Source organism: Balaenoptera acutorostrata, chromosome 13 (genome assembly GCF_949987535.1).
Source record: "Balaenoptera acutorostrata chromosome 13, mBalAcu1.1, whole genome shotgun sequence".
Classification (NCBI taxonomy): domain Eukaryota; kingdom Metazoa; phylum Chordata; class Mammalia; order Artiodactyla; family Balaenopteridae; genus Balaenoptera; species Balaenoptera acutorostrata.
The window spans coordinates 44434870-44458183 of NC_080076.1; the positions used below are offsets into that span (position 1 = coordinate 44434870).

Here is a 23314-nt window from a genome sequence, read left to right on the forward strand (position 1 = left end):
GCAAGGTTTAACTTTATCATATGAAATGAAACAATGTAGGTTCTAGAATTCCCAAAGGGCTTTGAGCCCACAGCTTCAATGATGAATACTAAATTATCTAATACTCAGGCCCAGTGTCTATTTAACCTAACAGCAGAGCAGGGGATCAAAGATGCCTCTTTAATGAGAATTTTTATATTTGGTTTTCCTAAATAGGTTCATAGAAGTCCTCACAGGAAAAAGAGTATATTGTTGGTTTCCTTACATTTTAACATAATTTAGTATTGATTTTTACATATATAAATTGCATAATATTAGAAACCTATCCTGACATTACCAGTTCTTGAGTTGACAATTTTTAGTGTAATTAAAACTAATTTTGATTCATGATAGTTAAATGTTTTTCTTTTTAATTAGGTTTCAAAGGACTGTAAATAACCATGCCTGAAAATAAGATAATTTCCTATTCTTCCACTGGAGGAGAGCAAACAAAGAAAGGTAAGTTTATCCTTAAGTGATTTTCTTTGAAACTAGGTCATAGATAAATGCGACTCAGGTCACTCTCAGAAGAAGAAAATTGTAAGGACAGTAGTCTTCTCCAGGACCAGGGGGTCACAAAACCAAAATTTACTGAGATCAGGAAGGTGAGGTAAGCAAAAAGAGTAAATCAGTTTAAAGAAAACCCACTGTATGGATTATAATCAATTTCTTATATAATTACTACTGAAATACAGTATAAGCAGTACAATAGGTAGGTAGTACAATGGTCTGCTGGAGTCAGCTCTTACTAGCTCATGCGAGCTAACTGTATACAGCTCTTCTCAATTCCACTCCATTGACTGGTTGAAATTGGTGGTATGGTGACAGGTGGTTATTAAAATTTTACCAGCACACCACTGAAGAGAAACATACAAAATTAAAAATGAAAAAAAAAATACTTGTATAATTCTATTTTAAAAATTCTGTTAGATTTTACCACATTACTTTGCAACTTGAGCCCCTTTTGCATCTTTTATTCTGCATCATGTTAGCAATATCATGTCTTTGCCTGATACAGAACAGAGGTCAGTAAATTACAGCCCATGGGCCAAATCTGGTCAGCAGCGCTTTTTGTACAGCCCAAAAGCTAAGAATAGTTTTTACATTTGTAAAGGGTTGTAAAAAGAAACAAAAGAAACAAAACAAACATGCAACAGAAACTGCATGTGATTCACTAAACCAAAAATTTTTACTATCTGGACCTTTATAAAAAAAAGTCTACCAATCCTTGGTATAGAATTTTGTCTCGAATACTTAACTGGGAACAATAGTCTTCATATGAGTTATCCATTGCTGCCCTAAGGCCATGTAACAACCAACCACAAAAAATGCAGGTACATAGAGCATCATAAACATTCATTTTAGCTCACTTGTACTGGGTGGTTCTCAAGTGGGCCCAGGAAGGCTCACTCACACATCTGCAGTAAGCCACAGGCCAGCTAAGCATCATTACAGATCTTGCTCATTTGAGCTGGGCCTTCACAGGCCTAGGGTGTTGGCTGGGAAAACCAGGCTGACTCAGCCCTGCACCATGTTGTCTCTCATACTCTTACAGCAGCCTGACCTCGTGGTCTATGAGGGGGAAGAGATGCTCACAATGCCAAGGCTCAGAACTGGCACCCTATCATTTCTGCTACATTTTATCAGCCAAAGCAAGTCACAGGACCAGCCTAGAGTCAAGAGGCAAGGGATTAGACTCCACCTCTTAGTGGTAGATGCTACAAAGTCGCATTGCAAAAGAAGGTGAACACTGGAAGGAGAAAATTAGTGGGGCTATTACTGCAATCAAAGCACTACAGTCTTATTTGGGCTATAAAAGAAAGCAGTCATTTAGTAATTCAAAACATAGTTGAGGATATCGCACAATGGATTTCATGTAGGATTACGAATCTTGCATAGGATTTTTAGTGGCTTAGCACATTTACTTTCAGAATATTTCAGTAAGTTTGGTTTTTAGCTCTTTATTCATTCTATCAATATTATTTGACACAATTGATGTTATTTCATTTTCACAGATTTTGTGTAGTGAAGTTTAAGCAAAAAATTTTCATGTCTGGAAAATGACTTCAACCTCAGATTAGCAAAATGGACCAGGTTTCTCACATAAAACAATTTTCCCAAAGATACAATTTGGAAAGAGATAGGATAATCAAATTATACTTGTGCCTATCTCATGTTTAAATATTTGAAAAGAACTATTGAAAATTTTTGGATTAATTATAATGTTAATTAAAAACTAATAGTTTGTTCCAAGACTTCAGAGAGCTGAGCTGGTGATTTCCCTTTGAATAACCTGACAAAGACTCTTTATTTTGTACTGGAACATAAAGTGACCAGTCCACACTGGATTGCAAGCAAAAGCTCTTGTGTGTGGTACATTAGGAGAAAGTTAATCATGTTAAACACGACAGGACACCTACTTTCTGTCTATGCAATGGAGAAATATACAGTCAGATAAAACCACACATCACATTATACAGTGGAATGTAAGTGTTCTTTGATATAGGTTATTCCTGCAAATGCATACAAAATGGAAATACATCTGGCTGGCTAACTGTGTGGAAAATAATATGGTTAATAAATTGTCTTTTGAAATGTACTTAGTAAGTTCAGGATACTTGTATTTAAATGACATTAGGACCAGTATTTGGAACGCTGGCATAAACAGTGATTATCAGTTAAAATTAATTTCTATCTCTTTGGCATCATACCATCATTACGCTCCCTATCCTCTTTGTAAGACAACGACAAATACTATAAAGAACATTCAGCTTATCAAGCAAAGCACTGAGATGTCCATGTTCAAACTACAGAAACTTAGCAGTCTTAGCAAATTTTAAACTTTTAAGCCCAAAGCAATCTTTGCTGGATGATGTATTGAACCTAATGATGTACCAACCTTTGAAAAGGTTTGTCATTAACATCACAAGAACACAACCTCAGATCTTATTTATTAACTTCTACCAGATGATATTCAACATAATAATACTCTTCTTCACATCAAAAATAAATCCTTTCCTATATTGTGTAAATCACCCTGCAACTACTGTGGTTATATCAAAATTCTCATTATACTATAAATAAGCTTAGCAAACTGGATGATTATTCTGTGCTCTCAGTTGAAATAAAAAATAAAACAAATTATTAAACTTTCCAATTGTTCTGTAGAGTCACAGCCATATCTTAAACATGCTGACCAACAGTATTTTCACATGACTCCTGTTTACAGACAGTTAGCTCTGGGATACTAATTTCTATTACAATTAAAAGTACATTTTTACAAACTTACCACCTGTAATATTTGGATTCTCAGGCAATATATTCACTAAAGTGCATTTCATGGCAGCATCACTTATTTACTTGTATTAAGATACTGATAGTGCCTTAGTTTTTCTATGTATTGTTTTTCATAATGTATCATTTCCATATAAAAGACAGAGACTGTATAATATTGTTTTTTTAGAGAATAGCACCTTTCTATGTTGAAATAGGAAATATTTCATACATGTAAAAATATCTGTAACATATATGTAAAGGACAACAAACACTGATAAAATTGAGTATCTGTGCACTCATAATGCACATTAAGAAACAGTACACTGTTCTCTCACCTCTTCCAAATCACATTTAGTTTTATATATTATATGTAAATATGCTAATATACATTATATAGTTTTATATATTTAACCTCATAATTTTAACTGTCATTAATTCACTAATATTAGACAATCTGAAAATGAGTTAATATTTTTACTTTCTTCTATTGTTTAGTCTAGATCCTTTAGTACTCTGTTAAATGCTGGCAATAAAAATGTGCTCACTTATCTCCCTGTTCCTGATTTTTAAGATGAGACTTTTAATGTTTCACCACTAAATATGATTTAGTTTTTTTTATAGTTTACTATAAATTATGAACATGTATTGAATTTTATTTATTTCATTTGGTTAAACTTTACATGTATTGATACAATATTGTTAACAATGTTTTATTTTTATATCCTTTGTATGCAATATTTCTGCTTTACATTCATAAATTGTATTTGTTTCTTCTCTTTTGTCGTGATCAATTTTGCCAGATGTATTCATTGGTGCTATATTTTTCAAAGTGGTAATTTCTCACCTTTTAAATTATCTCTAGGGATTTTTCTTGTTGTTCTTGGTTTGCTTTCTGTTAATTTCACATATTATTGCCCCCTTATCTTCCTTCTACCTTATTTGGGTTTGTTTTCCCATATATTCTTAATTTGGATGCTTAAATCACTAATTTTCAGCCTCTTTTCTTTTCTAATATAATTACTTAAAGCTACAAATTTCCCTTCACATATCATAGAGATAATAAAAAGGACTGGATGTCAAATCAGACTCATATGAAAACTGACTCATCATGCAGAGATTCACTCAGCCTGTAGCTTTATTCAGTGCTGATATCAATAATACTGTATTTAACTTTAAAAAATTGAATTATAATTCATACACTACCATAAAAATTCACCTCTTTCAATTGGGTATTTTCAGTATAATCACAAGGCTGTGCAACCATCACCATTATCTAATTCCAGTACACTTTCATAACCCCAAAAAGCAGCCCTATACCATTAGCTGCCACCCCCCATCCCAGCCCCTGGCAACCACAAAGCTACTTGCCTTTCGGTAACATCGTGGGCCTGGTGGGTGTCGACCAGTTCCTGGTGAAGACAGGCACCATAACGACCTTTGAGCACGCCCACTACACGCACGTGATGAAGTTCAGTGTAAGCCTGGTCTTCAGGCTCGCTCTGGAAGCCAAGAACCCGGTTAACCTGCCCAAACTGGTCAGGTGGAGAGGCTGAAGCCGCAGGCCAAGTCGGATCCCAGGGAGCAGTGCATCATCAAGGAGTAGGGGAGCACATCACTGCAGGTGCCGTTGAGCTGCACCTGGTGATCTGCCTGAAGGACCACACTTGCATCCCCTATCAAGAAATCCAACCATGTCATCTGGTACCGTGAGACCGTCTCTGAAAAGTCAAACGTGCTTTGCCTGTCCAAGACCTGCGACAAGCGCAATCCGTTGCACATGAAAGCACGGCCCTTCCCCAATGGCCTGGCGGTGGACATCAGGAGAGCGGTGTCCACCCACCAGGAGCTCAAGCACTGGCCTGGCCGACCACCTGGAAGAGAAGTACGAGTGGGATGTGGCTTAGGCCCGCAATATCTCGTGCACCGGCACCAGACCCGATATCCCCACTGACATCACCAGGGGTGTGCAGTCCCTCAACGAGAGCAAGTACAGCGTCGTGGCCGGCCTCCAGTGGGGGCGCTGTGCCAGGAGAACACGCAGGGCGTGCGCTTCGAGGTCCTAGATGCAACGCCGCCCAGGGATGCCACTCAGATCGCCCCCACCGTCCGCCCGGCGCCGCCTCTACGCCGCATGCTGACCGCCAGCGCGGGTTCCTGGAGCGCAGAGCCGGGGTCAGGAACAAGTGCTTGGTGGTGTCCTGTACAGAAGCGGGGCCGCGTCTTCGAGGAGTCCCAGGTGGCCCGCACCCCCATGTCGTGAAGGCCTACCTGCCTGTCAGCGAGCCCTTTAGCATCACCGCCAACCTGCGCTCCCACACGCGCGGGCGGCCAGGCCTTCGTGTGTGTGTGTGTGTGTGTGTGTGTGTGTGTGTGTGTGTGTGTGTGTGTGTGTGTGTGTGTGTGTGTGTGTGTGTGTGTGTGTGTGTGTGTGTGTGTGTGTGTGTGTGTGTGTGTGTGTGTGTGTGTGTGTGTGTGTGTGTGTGTGTGTGTCCACTTTCAGTCCTGCCCAGTGGCCCCTTCGCCAACACCGGCGCCCCAGCCAGGTCGTGGCGGAGACGCGCAAGCGCAGAGACCTGAAGCAAGGCAGTCCAGCTGCGCAACTTCCGGGACAACTCACGAAGCAGCACCTGCTCCGCCATGATTGACTGCAGCATCGAGCCGCGAATTCTCCTCGAGACACCGCGAGAACGTCCGGACGCAGTGACGCTCCGCCTACGGGATTTTAGGGTCCACTCGGTGCCACCTTTTCAGCGTTAGACCTTGATACCCTTTCTGCTGACATTTATATGAGGATTTCTGAGGTAACAGAATTGCCCTCACAGCAGGGATTTATTTGGCGAGTGGAGGGTGTGGGGAGGGGGGATGGGAGACCGTTTTGGACTTTTCATAGAAATGAATTGATAAAATAGTTGGCATTGTGTGTCTGCCTTCTTTTAAACTGGAGTTTTGTCGAGATTCTTTTTTTTGTGGCTGAGTAATACTCCATTGTATGTTTATTCCACATATTGTTTTATAAATTCATCAGTAGATGGGTGTTTGGGTTGTTTCCACTTTTGGACCATTATGCATAATGTTATGAATATTCAAGTACAAGTTCTTATGTGGACGTCTATTTTCATTTCTGTTGGGTCTACACTTTGGACTGGAATTGCTAGGTCATTTGGTAACTTGATATTTAACTTTCTAATTGCCAATTTTTTTCCAAAGCAGCTGCAGTGTTTTACGTTCCAAATGGCAATGTATGAGGATTGCAGTTTTTCTACCCCCTTGTCAACACTTATTAAATTTTGTTATTTTTTTAAACTTTATTATAGCCATTTTAGTGGGTGTGAAGTGGCATCTTATTGTGGTTTTGATTTGCATTTCCCTAATCACAAATGATGATCAGGATTTTTAAATATGTTTACTGTCACTTGTATGTCTTCTTTGGAGAAATGTCTCTTTAAATCTTTTGCCCATTTTTAAATTGGGTTATTAGTCTTTTTCTGTTCTTGAGTGATAATAATTCTTTGTATGTTTTAGAAACTAGACCTTTATTAGATATGTGATTTATGAATGTTTTTGCTCATAGTAGGGGTTGTGTTTTCTCTTTTTTGGGGAGTTTTTTTGTGAGTTTTTAAAAACTGAGCTACAGTTGATGTACACTGTTTCAGGTGTACAGCAAAGTAATTCAGTTATTTCACTTTCTTGATAGTGTCCTTTGCAGCACAAAATTTTTTATTTTCATGAAGCCAATTTAATTTCTAAAATTGCTTGTTCCTTTGATGTCATATTTACCCCTTCATTTTCTTATAAGAGTTTTATAGTTTTAGCTCTTGCATTTAAGTTTATGATCCATTATGAGTTAATTTTTGTACATGGTTTGAGGTAGGAATCAAAATTCATTCTTTTACATTCATATATTCAGTACTATCTGTTGATAAAAAGACTATTCTTTTCTCATTGAATAGTCTTTGCACCCTTGTAAAATTCAACTGACCTAAATATGGGTTTATATCAGGAATCTCAATTCTATTTCATTGATCTACATGTTTGTCCTTATGCCAGTACCACACCGTCTTGATTATTTAGATTTGTAATAATTTTTGAAATCAGGAAGTGTGATTCCTCCAACTTTGCTCTTCTTTTTCAATATTGTTTCAGCTAATCTGGGTCCCTGGCATTTCCATGTTAATTTTAGGGTCAGTTTGAGAATTTCTGAAAAACAACAACGACAAAAAGCTGCTGGAATTTGATAGAAATTGCACTGAACCTGTAGATCAATATGAAGAGTTTTGGTGTCTTAACAAAATTGTCTTAGAATCCACTAACACAGGATATTTTTCTATTTATTTAGGTATTTAATTTTTTCAACAGTTTTGTAGATTCTAGTGAAACTTGTTTAACCAAACAAGTCTTGCACTTCTTTTGTTAATTTTATTCCTAAATATTTTATTCTTTTTGATGCCTTTATTAAATTGTATTTTGGATGCCTTTTATTTAATTTTCTTGCCTAACGACAATCTTAGGCTCCGATCTTCAGAACAATATTGAATAGAAGTGGCAAAGTGTAGCTATGATTATCTTTTTCCTGATCTTAGGGGGAAAACTTCATTCTTTCCTGTAATATCTGATGTTAGCTGTGGATTTTTCACCTTTGTGAAGGAAGTTTCCTACTATTCCTGTTTTGATGAGTGTTTTTATCATGAATGGGATTGAATTTTGTCAAACACTTTTTCTGCATCTATTGAAATGTGTGGTTAGTATTGCATTGATTGATTTTCATATGTTGAAACATTTCTGGAATACATCTCACTTGGACATGATGTATAATTCTTTTTACATGCCACTAGATTTGGTTTGGTAGTATTTTTGAGGATCCATGTGCATAAGGAAATATTTTGTGTATAATTTTGTTTTCTTATAATATTTTGTCTGGTTTTGCTGTCAGGATAATATGGGGCTCATAGAATGAGTTGGCAAGTGTTCTCTCCTCTTCTGTATAATTTTTGGCAAAGTTAAAGAAGCATCAGTGAGGCATTCTTTAAATATTTGGTGATATTCACCAGTGAAGCCATTTGGCCAAGGACTTTTCTTTGTGGGAGGATTTTTTATTACTGATTTAATTTCTTTACTTCTTATAGTTCTGTTCAGATTTTCTGTTTTATCTTGAGTCAATTTTGATAGCTTGTGGCTTTCTAAGAATTTGTTCATTTCATCCAGGTTATCTAATTTATTGGTAGAATCTTGTTTATAGTATTCCCTTATAAACCACTCTATAATATAGTAATACCCTTATTTCATTCTTGGTTTTAGTACTTGGAGTACTGTCTTTTGCTTTTTGTTCCCTTGGTTAGTACTCATGGGAGAAATGGCTACTCAGGTCCTTTGCCCATTTTATAATCAGATTATTTGTTTTACTGCTGTTGAATTGTATGAATTCCTTGTGTATTTTGGATATTAACCCCTTATCAGATAGATGGTGTGCAAATATTTTCTCCCATTCTATAGGTTGCCTTTTCATTATGTGGATTGTTTCTTTTGTTGTACAGAAGCTTTTTAATTTATTTTAATTTATTTTAATTTTTTTAACTTTTTATTTATCATTTATTTTGGTTGCGTTGGGTCTTCGTTGCTGTGTGCAGGCTTTCTCTAGTTGCGTTGAACGGGAGCTACTCTTTGTCGCGGTGTGCGGGCTTCTCATTGAGGTGGCTTCTCATTGTGGAGCACGGGCCCTAGGCGCGCGGGCCTCAGTAGTTGTGGCCCGCGAGCTCAGTAGTTTGTCGTGCGGGCTTAGTTGCTCTGTGGCATGTGAGATCTTCTCAGACCAGGGATCGAACCCATGTCCCCAGCATTGGCAGGTGGATTCTTAAGCACTGCACCACCAGGGAAGTCCCTGTGCAGAAGCTTTTTAGTTTGATGTAGTCCCACTTGTTGATTTTTGTTTTAGTTGGTTGTGTTTTTAGTGTCATAGCCAAAAGGTCCTTAAAAGAACAGTGTCAATGACCTTTTTCCCTGTGTTTTCTATTAGGAATTTTATGATTTCAGGTCTTACTTTTAAGTCTTTAATCCATTTCAAGTTAACTTCTGTGAGTGATGTAAGATAGGGGTCCAGTTTCATTCTTTTGTATGTGAATATCCAGTTTTCCTAGCAACATTTATTGACGAGATTATCCTTTCCTCATTGAGTAGTTTTGGCTCCCTTGTCAAATATTAATTGATTGTATATGCATGGGTTTATTTCTGGATTCTCTGTTTTGTTCCACTAATCTATGTGTCTGTTTTCATGCCAGTACCATATTGTTTTGAGTGGTATAGCTTTGTAACACAGTTTGAAATAAGGAAGTGTGATGCCTCTAGCGTTATTCTTCTTTGTCAAGATTACTTTGGCTATTAGGAGTCTTTTGACGTTCCAAATGAATTTTAGGATTTTTAAAAAAAATTTCTGTGAGAAATGCTATCGGAATTTTGATAAGAATTGAATTGAATGGACATTTTAACAATATTTACTCTTCTCATCCATGAAGAGTAACTCTTTCCATTTGTTTGCGTTCTTCAATCTCTTTCATCAATATCTTACAGTTTTTGGTGTATAGATGTTTCAATTCCTTGGTGAAATTTATTCCTAAGCATTTTGTTCTTTTCATGCTACTGTAAATGAGATTGTTTTGTCTGACGTAAGTATGTATGAGGTCGTAAGATATATATATATATATATATGATCAACAACCTCTGATATCTTTTGGTTTCCATTTGCATGGAATATCTTTTTTCATCCCTTCACTTTGAGCCTCTATGTGCCCTTAAAGCTGAAATGAGTCTCTTGTAATAGCATATATATATATAGTTGAGTCTTGTTTTTTTTTTTTTTTAATTTGCTCAACTACTCTGTGCCTTTTGATTGGAGAGTTTAATTCATTTACAGTTAAATTGATTATTGATAGGTAAGGATTTCCTAATGGCATCTTGTTGATTGTTTTCTGCCTGTTTTTTAGTTCCTTTGTTCATTTCTTCCTCTCTTGCTGTCTTCCTTATCGAATTGATGATTTTTCATAGTGGTATACTCTGACTCCCTTCTTTTTTTCTTTTGTGTATCTGTAATACTATAAGTTTTTGCTTTGTGGTTACCTTAAAGCTTAAATGAAGCATTTTATAGATATAACACTCTTTTTGGAGCTGATAGCAACTAAATTTCAATCACATACAAAATCTCTGCCATTTTATACCCCACCCTCCACATTTTGTGTTTTTGATGTCACAATTTACATCTTTTATATTTGGTATCTATTAATAAATTATTGCAGTTATAGCTATTTTTGTACTTTTGTCCTTTAACTTTTATACTGGGATTAAGTGATTAATATACTGCCGTAGTACTGGAGTATTCTGTATTTGAATATATACTTACTTTTACTGATGTGTTTTATATTTTCATGTTTGTGTGTTGCTAATTAGTGTTCTTTCAACTTGAAGAACTCCTTTCAGCATTTCTTGTAAAGAAAGTCAAATGTTGATGAACTCCCTCAGCTCTTGTTTGGGAAACTCTTTCTCCTTCATTTCTGAAGGACAACTTTGCCAGCAAAGAAGCTGAGGTCCTCTGCAGAGCAGGCCACTGGAAAGCGTGATCACTGCTGCTGCATGACTGATACTTGTAGCCTCTGCCATTCTTCCTTGTGCCAAGCCATCTTTATACTTCTCAGCTTTGCTGATCTCTGGGTAGGATGAAACCAAAGACGGTCCTTTGTGCAGTGCCCCAAAAGGGTGGGGAAGCTGGTTGCTCACCCTTTCCTAGTGAGAGGAGCTATTTCAGACCAGAGAGTTCCCTCTTGGCACTGAGCAGTGTGGACCTAGGGGGTGGGATAATGCAGACAAAATGAAGCTGTCTTCCTTTCCTTTTTGTGTGGTTATTCTCTGTTGTTGTTGTTGTTCACTATGTTGCTGAAGCTTTTTAAGTGGACTCTTGAGCTCTCCCAGAGCTGTTTTTGTTTGTGGATAGCTGTCTAATTGTTGAAGTTTGTTGGATGGAGTCTAGGGTCTCCTACCCCACCATTTTGGTGATGTCACTCTGGATGATCTCTCTGCTTTTAATAGCTGCATGCTATTTTGAGTACCTTCTTGTGAGAGTTAAGCCAAATGAAAAACATGGAAAACATCTAAAGATATTCTACTGTGGGTTTTGTTTAATATCGATATTTTAGTTGCTTTTTCAAGGACAGCACTTTCACAACATAGTTTTGTACATTATTTTGCTTATTTTAAAAATGAATATTAACTGTTCACTGAAATTTTTGTTTTCTTTTAAAAAGACAACGCCACATCACAAGCTTTGGTTTTATTTGGTGCCCCTAAGGAAGCTGTTGAGATTATTCATGAAAATAAAATGACAAATACTGAAGGTGAGGACTGAATCTAAATTGTATAGTGACCTATATAAGCTATATTTATATTCACTCATTAGTTTGTGATATCAGTGTTAAATTTTTATTAAGAAATACACTGTAAATATCTAATAGTTAACAGAGTAATGATATAATATTAGAATACAATATTCTAATAAATTTTATTAATAGTATATTGTCAATTAAAATTTGGTTCATAAGAATTGTTTGCAATTTCAGAAATGTATGAATTTTTAAAATAAACATTTTCTTTATCCTTCATGCCAGGACTGGCAAGTGCTAGAAGCTTTCTAGTTCATTGAGGATATGTTTCTTAGAAGAAAAAGAATAAGGACTAATGTTTTTGGTGTGTGAAATCCAGAATTAAAAATTGTTCATTGAAAATCCATGAAACATTAGCTCAGAAAGTGTTTCTGGTATCTTACGTTGTAAGAAGTAGAAAGAGATGATGAAATGTATACATTTTATATATAGAGTTTCATACTTGTTTCTTCTCAGATCATTCTGGTGGAGAACTCCATATTTATCAAAATATTTAATCTAAATTTTGGTAAATCTCTGCTCTGCAGGTTGTTAGTTTGACAGGATAAAATTGGGATAAGTTACCCTTCTGATTATCTATTTCTGTTCAATAGAAATCTTGAATAGAATTTTAATGTTCTGGCTTAGAGTTTATTGCCCGAAGTTAGTTATGGGCCATAGTTAGTTTTAGACAAATGTTTTAAAATATCAAATTATTGATTTATTAACCAATTAATTCAAGACACTGGAATATACATGTGCTATTAGGGTGCAGAGATATTTAAGAAATGATTCTTATATGGAATGTATAATCTTGCAAGCCAAATAAAATATACACCAATTAGTACAACACAATAGAAGTGGATGGTTGTATAGAGTAACAACAAAGATGACACAAAGTATTTAAAAGGTTCTGCAGCCAATTCCAGTGTGTGACCGTGGGGTTTCCCCACCACTAAGCCATTCTTGGACACCAGCTGGGTGTCCTACAATTCAGCTCAATTCTAACATCAGCTACCCAGAGATAGTGTCAGATCCCATAGGTCAAGGGCTTAGTCCTATAAGTCTACCCCTTGCCCCACTTCAGATGCCCGTCAAAAGCCCAGTTTGTCACCTGTGCTTCTGACCAACCAGTGTAGATTGGTGGTTCCAATTACACCCCTCCCTGCCTTGGTTTTGACTAATCTGCTAGAGTGGCTCACAGAACTCAGAGAAACATTTTACTTAGTAGATCACTGGTTTATTATAAAAGGATATAACTCAGCAACAGCAGATGGAAGAGATGCGTAAGGCGAGATATGGAGGAAGGGCACAGAGCTTACATGTCCTCTCGAAGTGTGCCAGTCTCCCCAAATCTTCATGTGTTCACCAGCCCAGAAGCTCTCTGATCCCTGTCCTTTTGAGTTTTTATGGAGTCTACGTTACATGGGCAAGATTGATTAAATCATTGGCCGTTGGCTACTGATGCACCCTCCAGCCCCTCTCCCCTCCCCAGAGGACGGGGGCGGGACTGAAAGTTCCAACTCTGTAATCACAAGATTGGTTCTCCTGAGTCCCCATCCTTAGGTGGGGGTCCAAAAGTCACCTCAGTAGCATAACAAAGGACACTTTCATTGCTCTCATCAGTTAGGAAATTACAGAGGTTTTAGGAACTCTGTGCTAGAAACAGATGAAGACCAAATATATATTGCTTATTCTAAATCACAATATCACAGTAGTGTATGACAAATGAATACTGTGGACAAGAATCTTTAGTGTTTCGAGTAACACCAGTTTGTATGGCCTCTAAGAATTAATAGGATTGTTAATGGATAAGGACAGATTTGAACTGAATCTTGAAGGATGTATTTGTATATGAAACGAAACGTGAGGAGGGAAATTAAGCAAGAACCACAGAATGAGTCAAATAATGTGATGAAATAACACAAAGTACGGAAAAAATAGATTACTTTGACTACAGCATAGGAAAGATTCAGAAATTTAAAGATAATTGGTTAAAATAAAGCTAGAAATGATTGAGGGGCAGTCAAGAAGCATTTTGAATTTCAGGCTCAAAAGTGTGAACTTCATTATTGCTCAGTCTCTGGTCCTATATAGATTCGATTGGAGATATTATGTTACCAAATTCTTTGCTTGAAAGTATGAGTCTGAGTGCACTATGCAGAATTATTTGGTTATAGAAGGAAATATAGAAACTATTCACCTAAACAAATAAGCTGCTGGATAGTTCTCCAGAAAAGATAGGTTTATTTGGGATTAGCAGATTTGGGGTGTGCAACCACAGTGAGCCATGTGCAAGTTCCCCCAAGGCAAGAGAAGGAGAACTCTTTTATATAAGGGAAAAGGAAGTTGAGAGGGCTATAGTAAACAAAGAGCCCATGGCTTTTCATTGGCTGAGTCCTTGCCAGGAAGGAAGAGGAGTCATTCTTCTTCTTCTTGGGCTCATCGCAGGGTGTGAGAGCTCCCCCTCCTGGTCTCCTGACTACTTGAGGTTTCTGTTTATTAATTGTTATAAAAATGATTATCCTATTATGGTTTGTGCTTAAGGTAATAAGGGTTTGATCTATGAATGATAAACGGATATGAAAGATAGGAATTAAAGAGATTACAAAGGAATTGTTAAGATTTGGTAAACCGACTGGGTATATTGTTACAGGAACTTGAAAAGGAGGATTCAACAATGGTTTAACTGTTGCAAACTTTGATAATGGGAACAGAGGAGTAAGAAAGGAAAGGAGGTTGAATGGAATGAAGATGAGTTTAGTTTTAGAAATACTGGCTTTGCGAATGGGTTTGGTCCTTTTAACTACCTCTGGCTTGCTGTCCTTGACAAGGTCCAAATGTTTAATACCAAATATATTGGGGATGGGCCTGAAACCGAAATTTTCATCTTGGTATGTCTTTACTCTCTCATCATTCTTTCATTTGCCAAATAGTTCCTGATTATCGACTCTGTGCCAGGCACCATGCTCACTGCTTGGAACGTATCAGATCCCTGCCACCCTGCCACCTCCCTCTGTACATCTCCCTAATCTTTTCCAGCTCCATATCTGATCATACAAATGTGCTCATTTTCCTCTGTAGCCTTTCTGACTTTGGCATTTTAGTTTACTGATGTCATGAATTTATTTCCTTGTTTGTGGTATATCGACTTCTCAAAGAGTACATTCTACTTTTAATTCTCTTCCTCCCATACTGCATAGGATCTAGCAGGTCCATTCTTCCCTTCCCTACATTCAGTGCTAGGCTTGGGCTCTAGGAAGGACAGGTTTTGGAATACATTTGGCAAGGAGTTCAGTGTAAAGTTAAGTCTAAAGATGTTTACTTAGGAGTCAAGCACTCAGAGGAGATGACTAAGGGAGAGAATATAAAGGGGAAAGATTATTTCTTACCAAGTAGTCATGATTAAGAAATATGAGGAGAAATAGTCAATGAGGAAGTAAAAGAAAGCTATTAAAGAAGAACATTTCAAAGAAGTGTTTTCTACTATATTCTGTATAATGAGTTAAAAGAGAAGGAGAGTGGTACAAGGTTATTGAATTCTGTCACTAGGGAATGGCTGGTGGTCTTTTTAATCAAACAAATTTGTTGAGGTAAAATTTAAGTATAATAAAATCTACTCATTTTAAGTATACAGGTCAATGACTTTTGACAAATGTATACATCCATTTAACCACCGTCTTAAACAGGATATAGATACTCTTTTCAGAAAGTTCATTCATGTTCTTTGTGGTCACTGTCTCTTCACTCCACCCCTCATATCCACTGATATGATTTTAGTTTTAACATTTTAAAATTTTAAATAAGTGGAATCATTCCATTTGTGCTCTTTTGTGTCCAGTTTCTTTCAAAGACTCAGAAAGAGGTCTGTGAGATTCATCCATGTTGTTGAATATATTAGTAGTTTCAATTTGCATATATTAGTAGTTGTTCATTTTATTACTCAGTAGTATTCCCTTGCATGAGTGCTGTATAGTTTATCTATTCAACCATTGATGGAAATTTGGGATTTTCTAATTTGGGGCTATTATAAATAAAGCTGTTATGAATATTTACACACAAGTCTTTTTATAGATGGATTTTTATTTATCTTGGGTAAATACATAGAAGTGGAATGCTGAGTCATATGATAAGTGTATGCTTAACTTTTATAAGAAATTGCCAAACTATTTTCCAGAAGTCATTTACAGTTCCACCAGCAATATATGAGTTATAGTTGTTCTATATCCTCACTAATATTGGCTTTGCCAGTCTTTTAAATTTTAGGCATTCTAGTGATTGTGAAGTTATACTGTACTGTTAATTAAATTTGCATTTTTCTGATGATTAATGAAGCTGAGCATCTTTTTACATGCTTATTAGTCATTTGTGTATTGTCTTTTGGAAGATTCCAAGTCTTATGCCCATTTTTTATTGGTTTGTCTTCCTATATAGGAAGTTGTAAATTTTCTCCGCACATTCCAGATATAAGTCATTGTTGGATATATACCTGTTTTCTCCCACTCTCTTGCTTGTCGCTTCATATTGTAATATCTTTTTGAGGCATGCTGAATGTTTTGACTTTGATGAAGTCAAATTTATTTTTTTAATGTTTCTCTTTTCTCTCCCTTCCTTCCTTCTTTCTTGCGTGTATTTTAAAGATATTTTTCTATTATGTCCTGGCCTATATTGTTTCTGATGGGAAATGTAGCAGTTATTCATATCCATGTCCCCTATATGTAATGTGTCCTTTTGTTATCTGGCTGCTTTAAAGATTTCCTCTTCAATTGGTTTTCAGCAGTTTGGCTATGATGTTCCCAGACATAGTTCTCTTTATATTTTAATTGTATGAGATTTGTTGAGCTTCTTGGATGTGTGAATTGATGTTTTTCATCAAATTTTGAAATTTTTTTGGCTGTTATTCTGTTATTTTTCCCTCCAAATTTCACTCTCTTCTTCTTCCAGAACCTCAACTTCACATGTGTTGGACTGATTGATTTTTTCCTACAATTCCTTGAGGATCTGTTCTTTTTTGTTCATTTTCCTTTCTCTTCTTCAGAATGGATAATTTTTTAAAAAATTTATTTTATTTGTTTATTTTTGGCTGCATTGGGTCTTCATTGCTGCACCTGGGCTTTCTCTAGTTGCGGCTAGCGGGGGCTTCTCTTGTTGTGGAACACAAGCTCTGGGCATGCAGGCTTCAGTAGTTGTGGCACACGGGCTCGGTAGTTGTGGTTCGTGGGCTCTAGAGCACAGGCTCAGTAGTTGTGCACAGGCTTCGTTGCTCTGCAGTATGTGAGATCGTCCTGGAGCAGGGCTCGAACCTGTGTCCCCTGCACTGGCAGGAGGACCCTCAACCACTGTGCCACAAGGGAAGTCTCTAGATTGGATAATTTTTATCAGTTAATTGGCCCATTCATTCTTTACTCAGGGAAAGGTCTCCTCCTCCCTTCCCCCACCCCCAGTGTATAACAAAACTAAAAGGAACTTTGTTTTTCACAAAAGAAGTTAAAGGTACTTTCTGTTTATCACACAGAGGCTTTGCAAGGAGAAGAAATTATTTCTAAACTTAAGAGCACTAACTTATTCTACATTTTGGGAAGAAAATCAAGATGTTGAAAGGGATAATCAAATGTGGAAAAGAAATCTGTGTTTAGATAAGTTTTTTACTCAGAGTGCTGAGGTCAGATAAAGGAATGATACAGTAACTTGGGTGATGGATGTAAAGGAATTACATGTTAAAATCAGAAGAGAAGGAAGGATGGTAGTGATAAAATCTTAAATTATTGGGCCTGTGTGAGTAAATTATGTAAGGATCAAATTCACTGAGCAAGGAGAGTTGACAGTTAATGAACATAAACTGCCATTTGCCCACACAATCAGGCTGTCCGTATTTTTTCTCAAACGAAAGTTTCATGTTGCAGTCTCAACAAACCTCAGCTCTGGCCTAGGTCCAGGAGGATCTTGCTCTTATGCATTGATTCTGAGCAAGGAAATTGGAGTTGGGCAGATTTTTAGAGAGAATGAGTGTCCTGCCTGAGCTTAATGCTTGAAATACTCACCCTGATCCTTTGTGCACAGGCTTCATGAGGAGGAGCTCTATCCATTTATGTTTAACCAAAACTGTGGCTTCATTGTATCATGGAATTTTAGGTGAAAATGATCTTATGTAACACCCTGCCAACTAGTTCATTTATTCAGTGAGAAATCTGAGGTTAGCAACTGAGTAGTTTTAGCTTAAAAAAGCACAGTTACTTATCAGTCAAGCTGAAAAATGAGTGACCATGGACACCTAGTTTAGTGACCTAAGTGTATCTATAATGTGGGCAAAATTAAGAAGTGGAAAGGAAAGTTTTAGCTTACAGTGTGCATGTATTAGAATAAAGCAGTAATAAGAACTCCTGAATTCTTGTTCTTTCTTGTGCTGCTTGTGATGCCATGTCTTCTATAGACTTTCAGTGCAAAATTTAACTTCACAGGATTTCATTTTCCCCACTTAACCGTACGTAAAATGTTAATCCTAAACCATGGAGTGTTGTGGAAATTAATTAATACTCACCTAGTAGGTTGAGAATGGCACACGTAGAAAAATGTTAAATGAGTCATTGCTATCTTTGCTTTCTCCACATTTAATGAAGCAAAACAATGTTTTTGAGTGTAAGGGCAACCGCCTGGTTGCTAAATGTACTGTATTGAAACCTTATTTCTTGGGGAAGGGCAACATGCCCTTATCAGGACGTTTGGATAAGAGATCAACATGTACTTTTTACCAGCTTGTTTTTTGGTCCTTTGACTGTTACAGAGATGAAAATATATATATCTATCTGTGTATGAACTAAAGGGGTAAAATGGAATATAACACAAAAAAATAGTCATACTGAGTATATGTGTTCACTATGGTCAAAGCATAGTAAAATACATTAGAATATCAGCATTGATATCTTGAAGGAACATTCGAATTTCAAAAACAAGTGATATGTGAAACTTCTGAGAGGTGCCCTGAAATATATTTTAAGAACTGCTTCTCTTTATTTTGCCACATTTTAAAAAATATAAAAGCAACCTTCATGGTATTGCTTACACTCCAAAGCCAGAGAGATATAGTTCAAGTCCCAGCTCTCCCACATCCCAGCTTTGTGGAATAGGGCACTTTATATAACTTCTCTAAGCTTTGATTTCCTCATTTGAAATCAAGAGAATAATAAGATTCTCTTAAGATTGTTGTGAGGATTAAATAATATGTGGCATCAAAAGTACTTAGCACAGTTCCATGTTTGGCACATATTTTAGTGCTCAAAAATGTTTATATATATATATTTTTTCTATATGGGCTATTATTTTATATATGGGATACGAATATATATGAGATAGAGTAAACACTTATAAATGAAACACATGCCATTTTGACAGAGATTGCATTTTTGGAGGAGGATATTATGAGATATTTAAAAGATAAAGATATTTAAGAGATTGCAGTTTAAATGAAGCTATCTGGAATATTTACCATCTCTATGTGTTGACATTGAAACAAAAGGCACAGACTGGAGGCAACAGCATTACTTCTCTGTTCCTCAAGGTTAACTGCAATGAGGACATCAGACTGTTCTCATTGAGGCACCGAACCTAGTCTGGGTCCTGCATTTAAGATCAGTGATTGCAGCTGTAATCCAGACCAGTAGAGTCTTTAGAGGCAAAAAGACTGCAAGTAAGCACTTTGGTGGAGTCTCACGGACAACTGTGCTGTGCTTCTGCAACCTCCAGTTGATTCGGAACATGCCAGGATTAGAACCACCGAGGCACATCAGACTGAGTGGATTTTATGATGAGTACAGCTTGAATGCCATAGTGAGAACATCAATCACACTTCGCATGAGACTTCAATTTTTAGAGATGGAAGGTAGAAAATGAGGTTATTATGAGGATGATAGGGACCCGCTTTTATTTTTTTTCAGCAAGAGAAACCATGCTGGATTTAAGGAAGAACTTCCTCAATGCCTGAGTGGTTAGATATTATTTACATTGGAACGTGTGGGGTCTCTTTGAGGGGAGAATTTAAAATACATGTCAAAGTCATTTTTTAAGTGATTCGGGATCTATTTAGAAACAAATGGATTAACTGGTTTCTACCTTTTTTCTTTTTTCATGATGCTACGGAACACTTTAACTTTTTAACTTTCTTGAAGTTTTATTCTTGCTTCTTAGATTTATTTTTATTTGTTACAGTTTAAGTTATAAATGATCATTTTATTCTAGCTTTCGGATTTTTTGAAGGTTAATTCTATAATTCTCTGACATTTATCAATCTATTGATTAAAGAAAGTTTGAGTGTTAGTACTAGTAAAGCAGAATACTTTTTGTACATTCTGAACTTCAGGGTTTACTATTCTGTATATGACTGTGAACTGATGTCCTCTGTCTGCTTTATCTATAGGGGTGAATGAAGGCATTTACTTTAGCCACCCATGCCGACGTAAAAGCTGTGCTTTAGTAAACATCCCAGCACCATGTGTCAACAAAATGATTTCACACATTGAAGATGTAGAGTCTAAAATACAGGAGCATCTGAAACAGGTAAGTGATAATTAACATGCTAACTTTTTTGTAAGCTCTATAGGGCCTATAAGCATCTGTTACTTAAAGAACCCGGGGAATTTTTTTTTTTTTTAATGATTCTTGGACTACTTTATAGAATCTTGGCTCAGTTACATAATTTACTAATCTAGACATGTTTTTGATAGTGTCATTTCAGAAGGGTGAAATGACCTTATTAAATAGATTTTTTTTTCCTACGTGTTCGTTCTTTATCCACAGGCAATCATGCTAAGTAGTAATTTCCATAGCCAACTTGACTAGTAAATTAAATAGCATTTACATCCTTTTTAAGGACACTAAACTGATTAGATGATTAGATGAGTAAATTGGTGTATAAAAGGACAGAATGCCCTCTTTAATGAGTTATTTTGTTCTAAAGAAATACTCAACAGGTCTGTTAAAAGAGAATATAATGATTCTTCCTTTGTCTTTTTAAACTGATAAAGTTTGCCTTTATTATTCTGAAGGGAGTTCAATCTTGAAATCACTGAAACTTTCAGTTATTTTCAAAGGATGATTTAGGAATGATTAAAAAACCTTCTCATACGTTTTATTAATATTATGTTTCTAAGCAATTAATGCACAGCTACGCTGCCCAGACAGGAAGATAAGTTTGTCAGAGATTTGTGCTGTTTCCCTTCCTTCACCACTGTTACTGGATCTGGCTCTGAGAGAGTTCTGATGGGCCCTCATCATGCTTGGTCTAGGGTGTAGTTTCCTTCCAGAGGCATTAGAGTGCCGTCTTTAAGATCACAGCCCTTAGAGCCACATATTCTGTGAACTTAGATGGGAATGGTGATAATAATATTGTGTTAGTTAAGTGCTAGCATATGATATTAGCTATGTGTATTGTTATTTCTACAATATTATTTATATCATTCTGTATTAGTATTATATTTATCTCTGTTGCTTTTTTGTTTCCCCAAACCAGAATACCCCTTCACAAAATGCTTCGCAGGTCACAGGTCTAATGGTGGCCTGGGCCTTGAAGAGTATATTAAATAGATAAAAGAGAATTAATATTAATTAATATATGCTGTACACGTCACATGTGTTTTAATTAACAATTATGCGTGTTGTTAAAAATGATGAAAATAGATTCATAGGTATTTTAATAAAGAATTATAGTAACTGTACTATAATAGCTATTATAAACCATTGTAATAACTCAAAACTGTTGTTGAATTGTTAATGTTATGTCTAACTGATAGATGGGGAAATAATAATTTAAAGTAGTTGAGAATCTTGTTCAAGGTCACAAGACAGAATTGGGATTTGAACACACACCCTCTTTTATCAAAGCCCATGTTCATTACCCAATCCTGCTTGGGATTCTGAGCAGTTAATGAACTGTTAAACACTATGGATAATGCACCAGCTAAAATATTACCTTAGATAAAAGTAATTCACAAAATAAGCTAAGATATTTTATAGCTTATCTTCAGGAAAACTGAAAAACCAGCCTTTTTGTGTAAATATATTATGTAAATGAGCCAGCTGCTGTAAGTTTGTCCATCCACTCATAGACGTTTAACTGCAATTCTGAATCTTGAAAAGAAAATTTTTCAGAGTAGAGTTACTGTGAACATTTTATCTATATTTGTTTTTGCAAAGAATGAGAAGACATGGAAAAATGATGGAAATAATCACCTGGATAACTTCCTATACAAATAAGAGTTTTTGTTTTATTTTTCTTCCACCTGATTCTCCCAGACTGCCTAGAATAGAGATAGTTTTATTTAATTTGGAATGATCTCTACTAAATTGAAAATTTCTTCTTCATTTAATCAATACAAGTCATTTAGATGCTACTATGATTTAAAAGAATGGCTTAGAGAGAAAGTATTTAGAAATCATTCTTTAAAATATAAAGAATATATTGTACAAAAATAATAACTTTATCATTAATAACAATGATAATAAAGCTTATGTTTATTAAGTGCTTACTGTATATCATAGGCTGTATTAAACACTTAATGTGCATGATTTTATTGAATCTTTATGGAAACCTTGTTAGGTAGAAAGTGCCATTATCCCCAGTTATGGATGAGGAAGATGATTGCAAAGGTTGATTTCTCCTTTCTCCCAGAGCTAGCATCCAGACCAGGTGTGTCTGAGACCTATGACCACTCTGTTCACCACTGTACTGAGTCATCTCTATGCCTGAAAGTATGTCCGCTGTGAGGACCCAATAACATGAATGTTAAAATGCTTACACTTGGAAAACGTTGCTTTGCTTACACCATTTTGTATCCGTTTTTAATTCTGAAACCTAATGTTTGATCATCTGACCCTCTTGACCAAATACTTTGAGTTCTCTCATTCTGTTAATTCTATTTCATTTGAAACTTCAAACCTGACACATCCACCATTTCCCATTCTATCATACCCATTTTCTTTTACTTCCTTGCCTAACCAATTCATCTCTTAAAACACTCACCAATTGGTATATTTGGTCCTTTACTTCTTTATTCTGCAGTCCTTTTAGTCTGACAAAGTGCCAAATCTAATGAGCTCTTTCTGATGGTCCGCCATCTTCATTCCTACACCCAGGCTGCTGAATAGTGATGGAGAACATTACACAATAATCCAAATTTGAGGTATTATGCATTCATGGTTTCCAACCTCAATGGGACCTTTCATAGTGCTCTGAAATTATTCTATTTGTGAATCAGAACTTTCCCTCGTATTCTTTGGTGGCTACTCTAGTCCTCTCTTTTGTTCAGGTTTCCAAATCCTCCACCTCACTACTCAGTCATCTCTTACTTCCCAAAGAAAATAGGAGATAAAATAACAGAAATGCCCCAAACCCCTGTTATCTCACCTATGCACGTCCTTGAATTCCACAAACATAATTCCCTTTGTCCTTCCATGGAAGATCCATCCCCCCCACCAAATGGCTCTCCGTTCACCCTGTGTTCCGTCTTCGGCCTTTGCAAGGATCTTGTTCCATCAGGCGTTGTTCCAATCATCCTATGTTCCAAATCTCCTTTTTTATTAACTCACTCCTGTCAACGTTTAAAATATTGATGTTTCTCCTGTTTTCAAGA

At 36.4% G+C, this 23314-nt stretch overlaps 1 protein-coding gene and 1 pseudogene across 1 annotated transcript in view; both read left to right on the plus strand.

Moving 5' to 3' along the window:
* The first annotated feature begins 524 nt into the window (after positions 1–524).
* Positions 525–5939, plus strand: LOC103012430 (elongation factor 2-like; annotated as a pseudogene).
* A 418-nt stretch (positions 5940–6357) lies between these two features.
* The window catches only part of CCDC178 (coiled-coil domain containing 178), a 388062-nt gene continuing 371105 nt past the window's right edge, over positions 6358–23314 (plus strand). The window contains exons 1-3 of the mRNA XM_057526196.1: positions 6358–6457; positions 11580–11669; positions 20104–20243. Of these exons, the coding sequence (XP_057382179.1) occupies positions 6358–6457; positions 11580–11669; positions 20104–20243 (330 nt within the window). The remainder of the gene's footprint in view (positions 6458–11579; positions 11670–20103; positions 20244–23314) is intronic.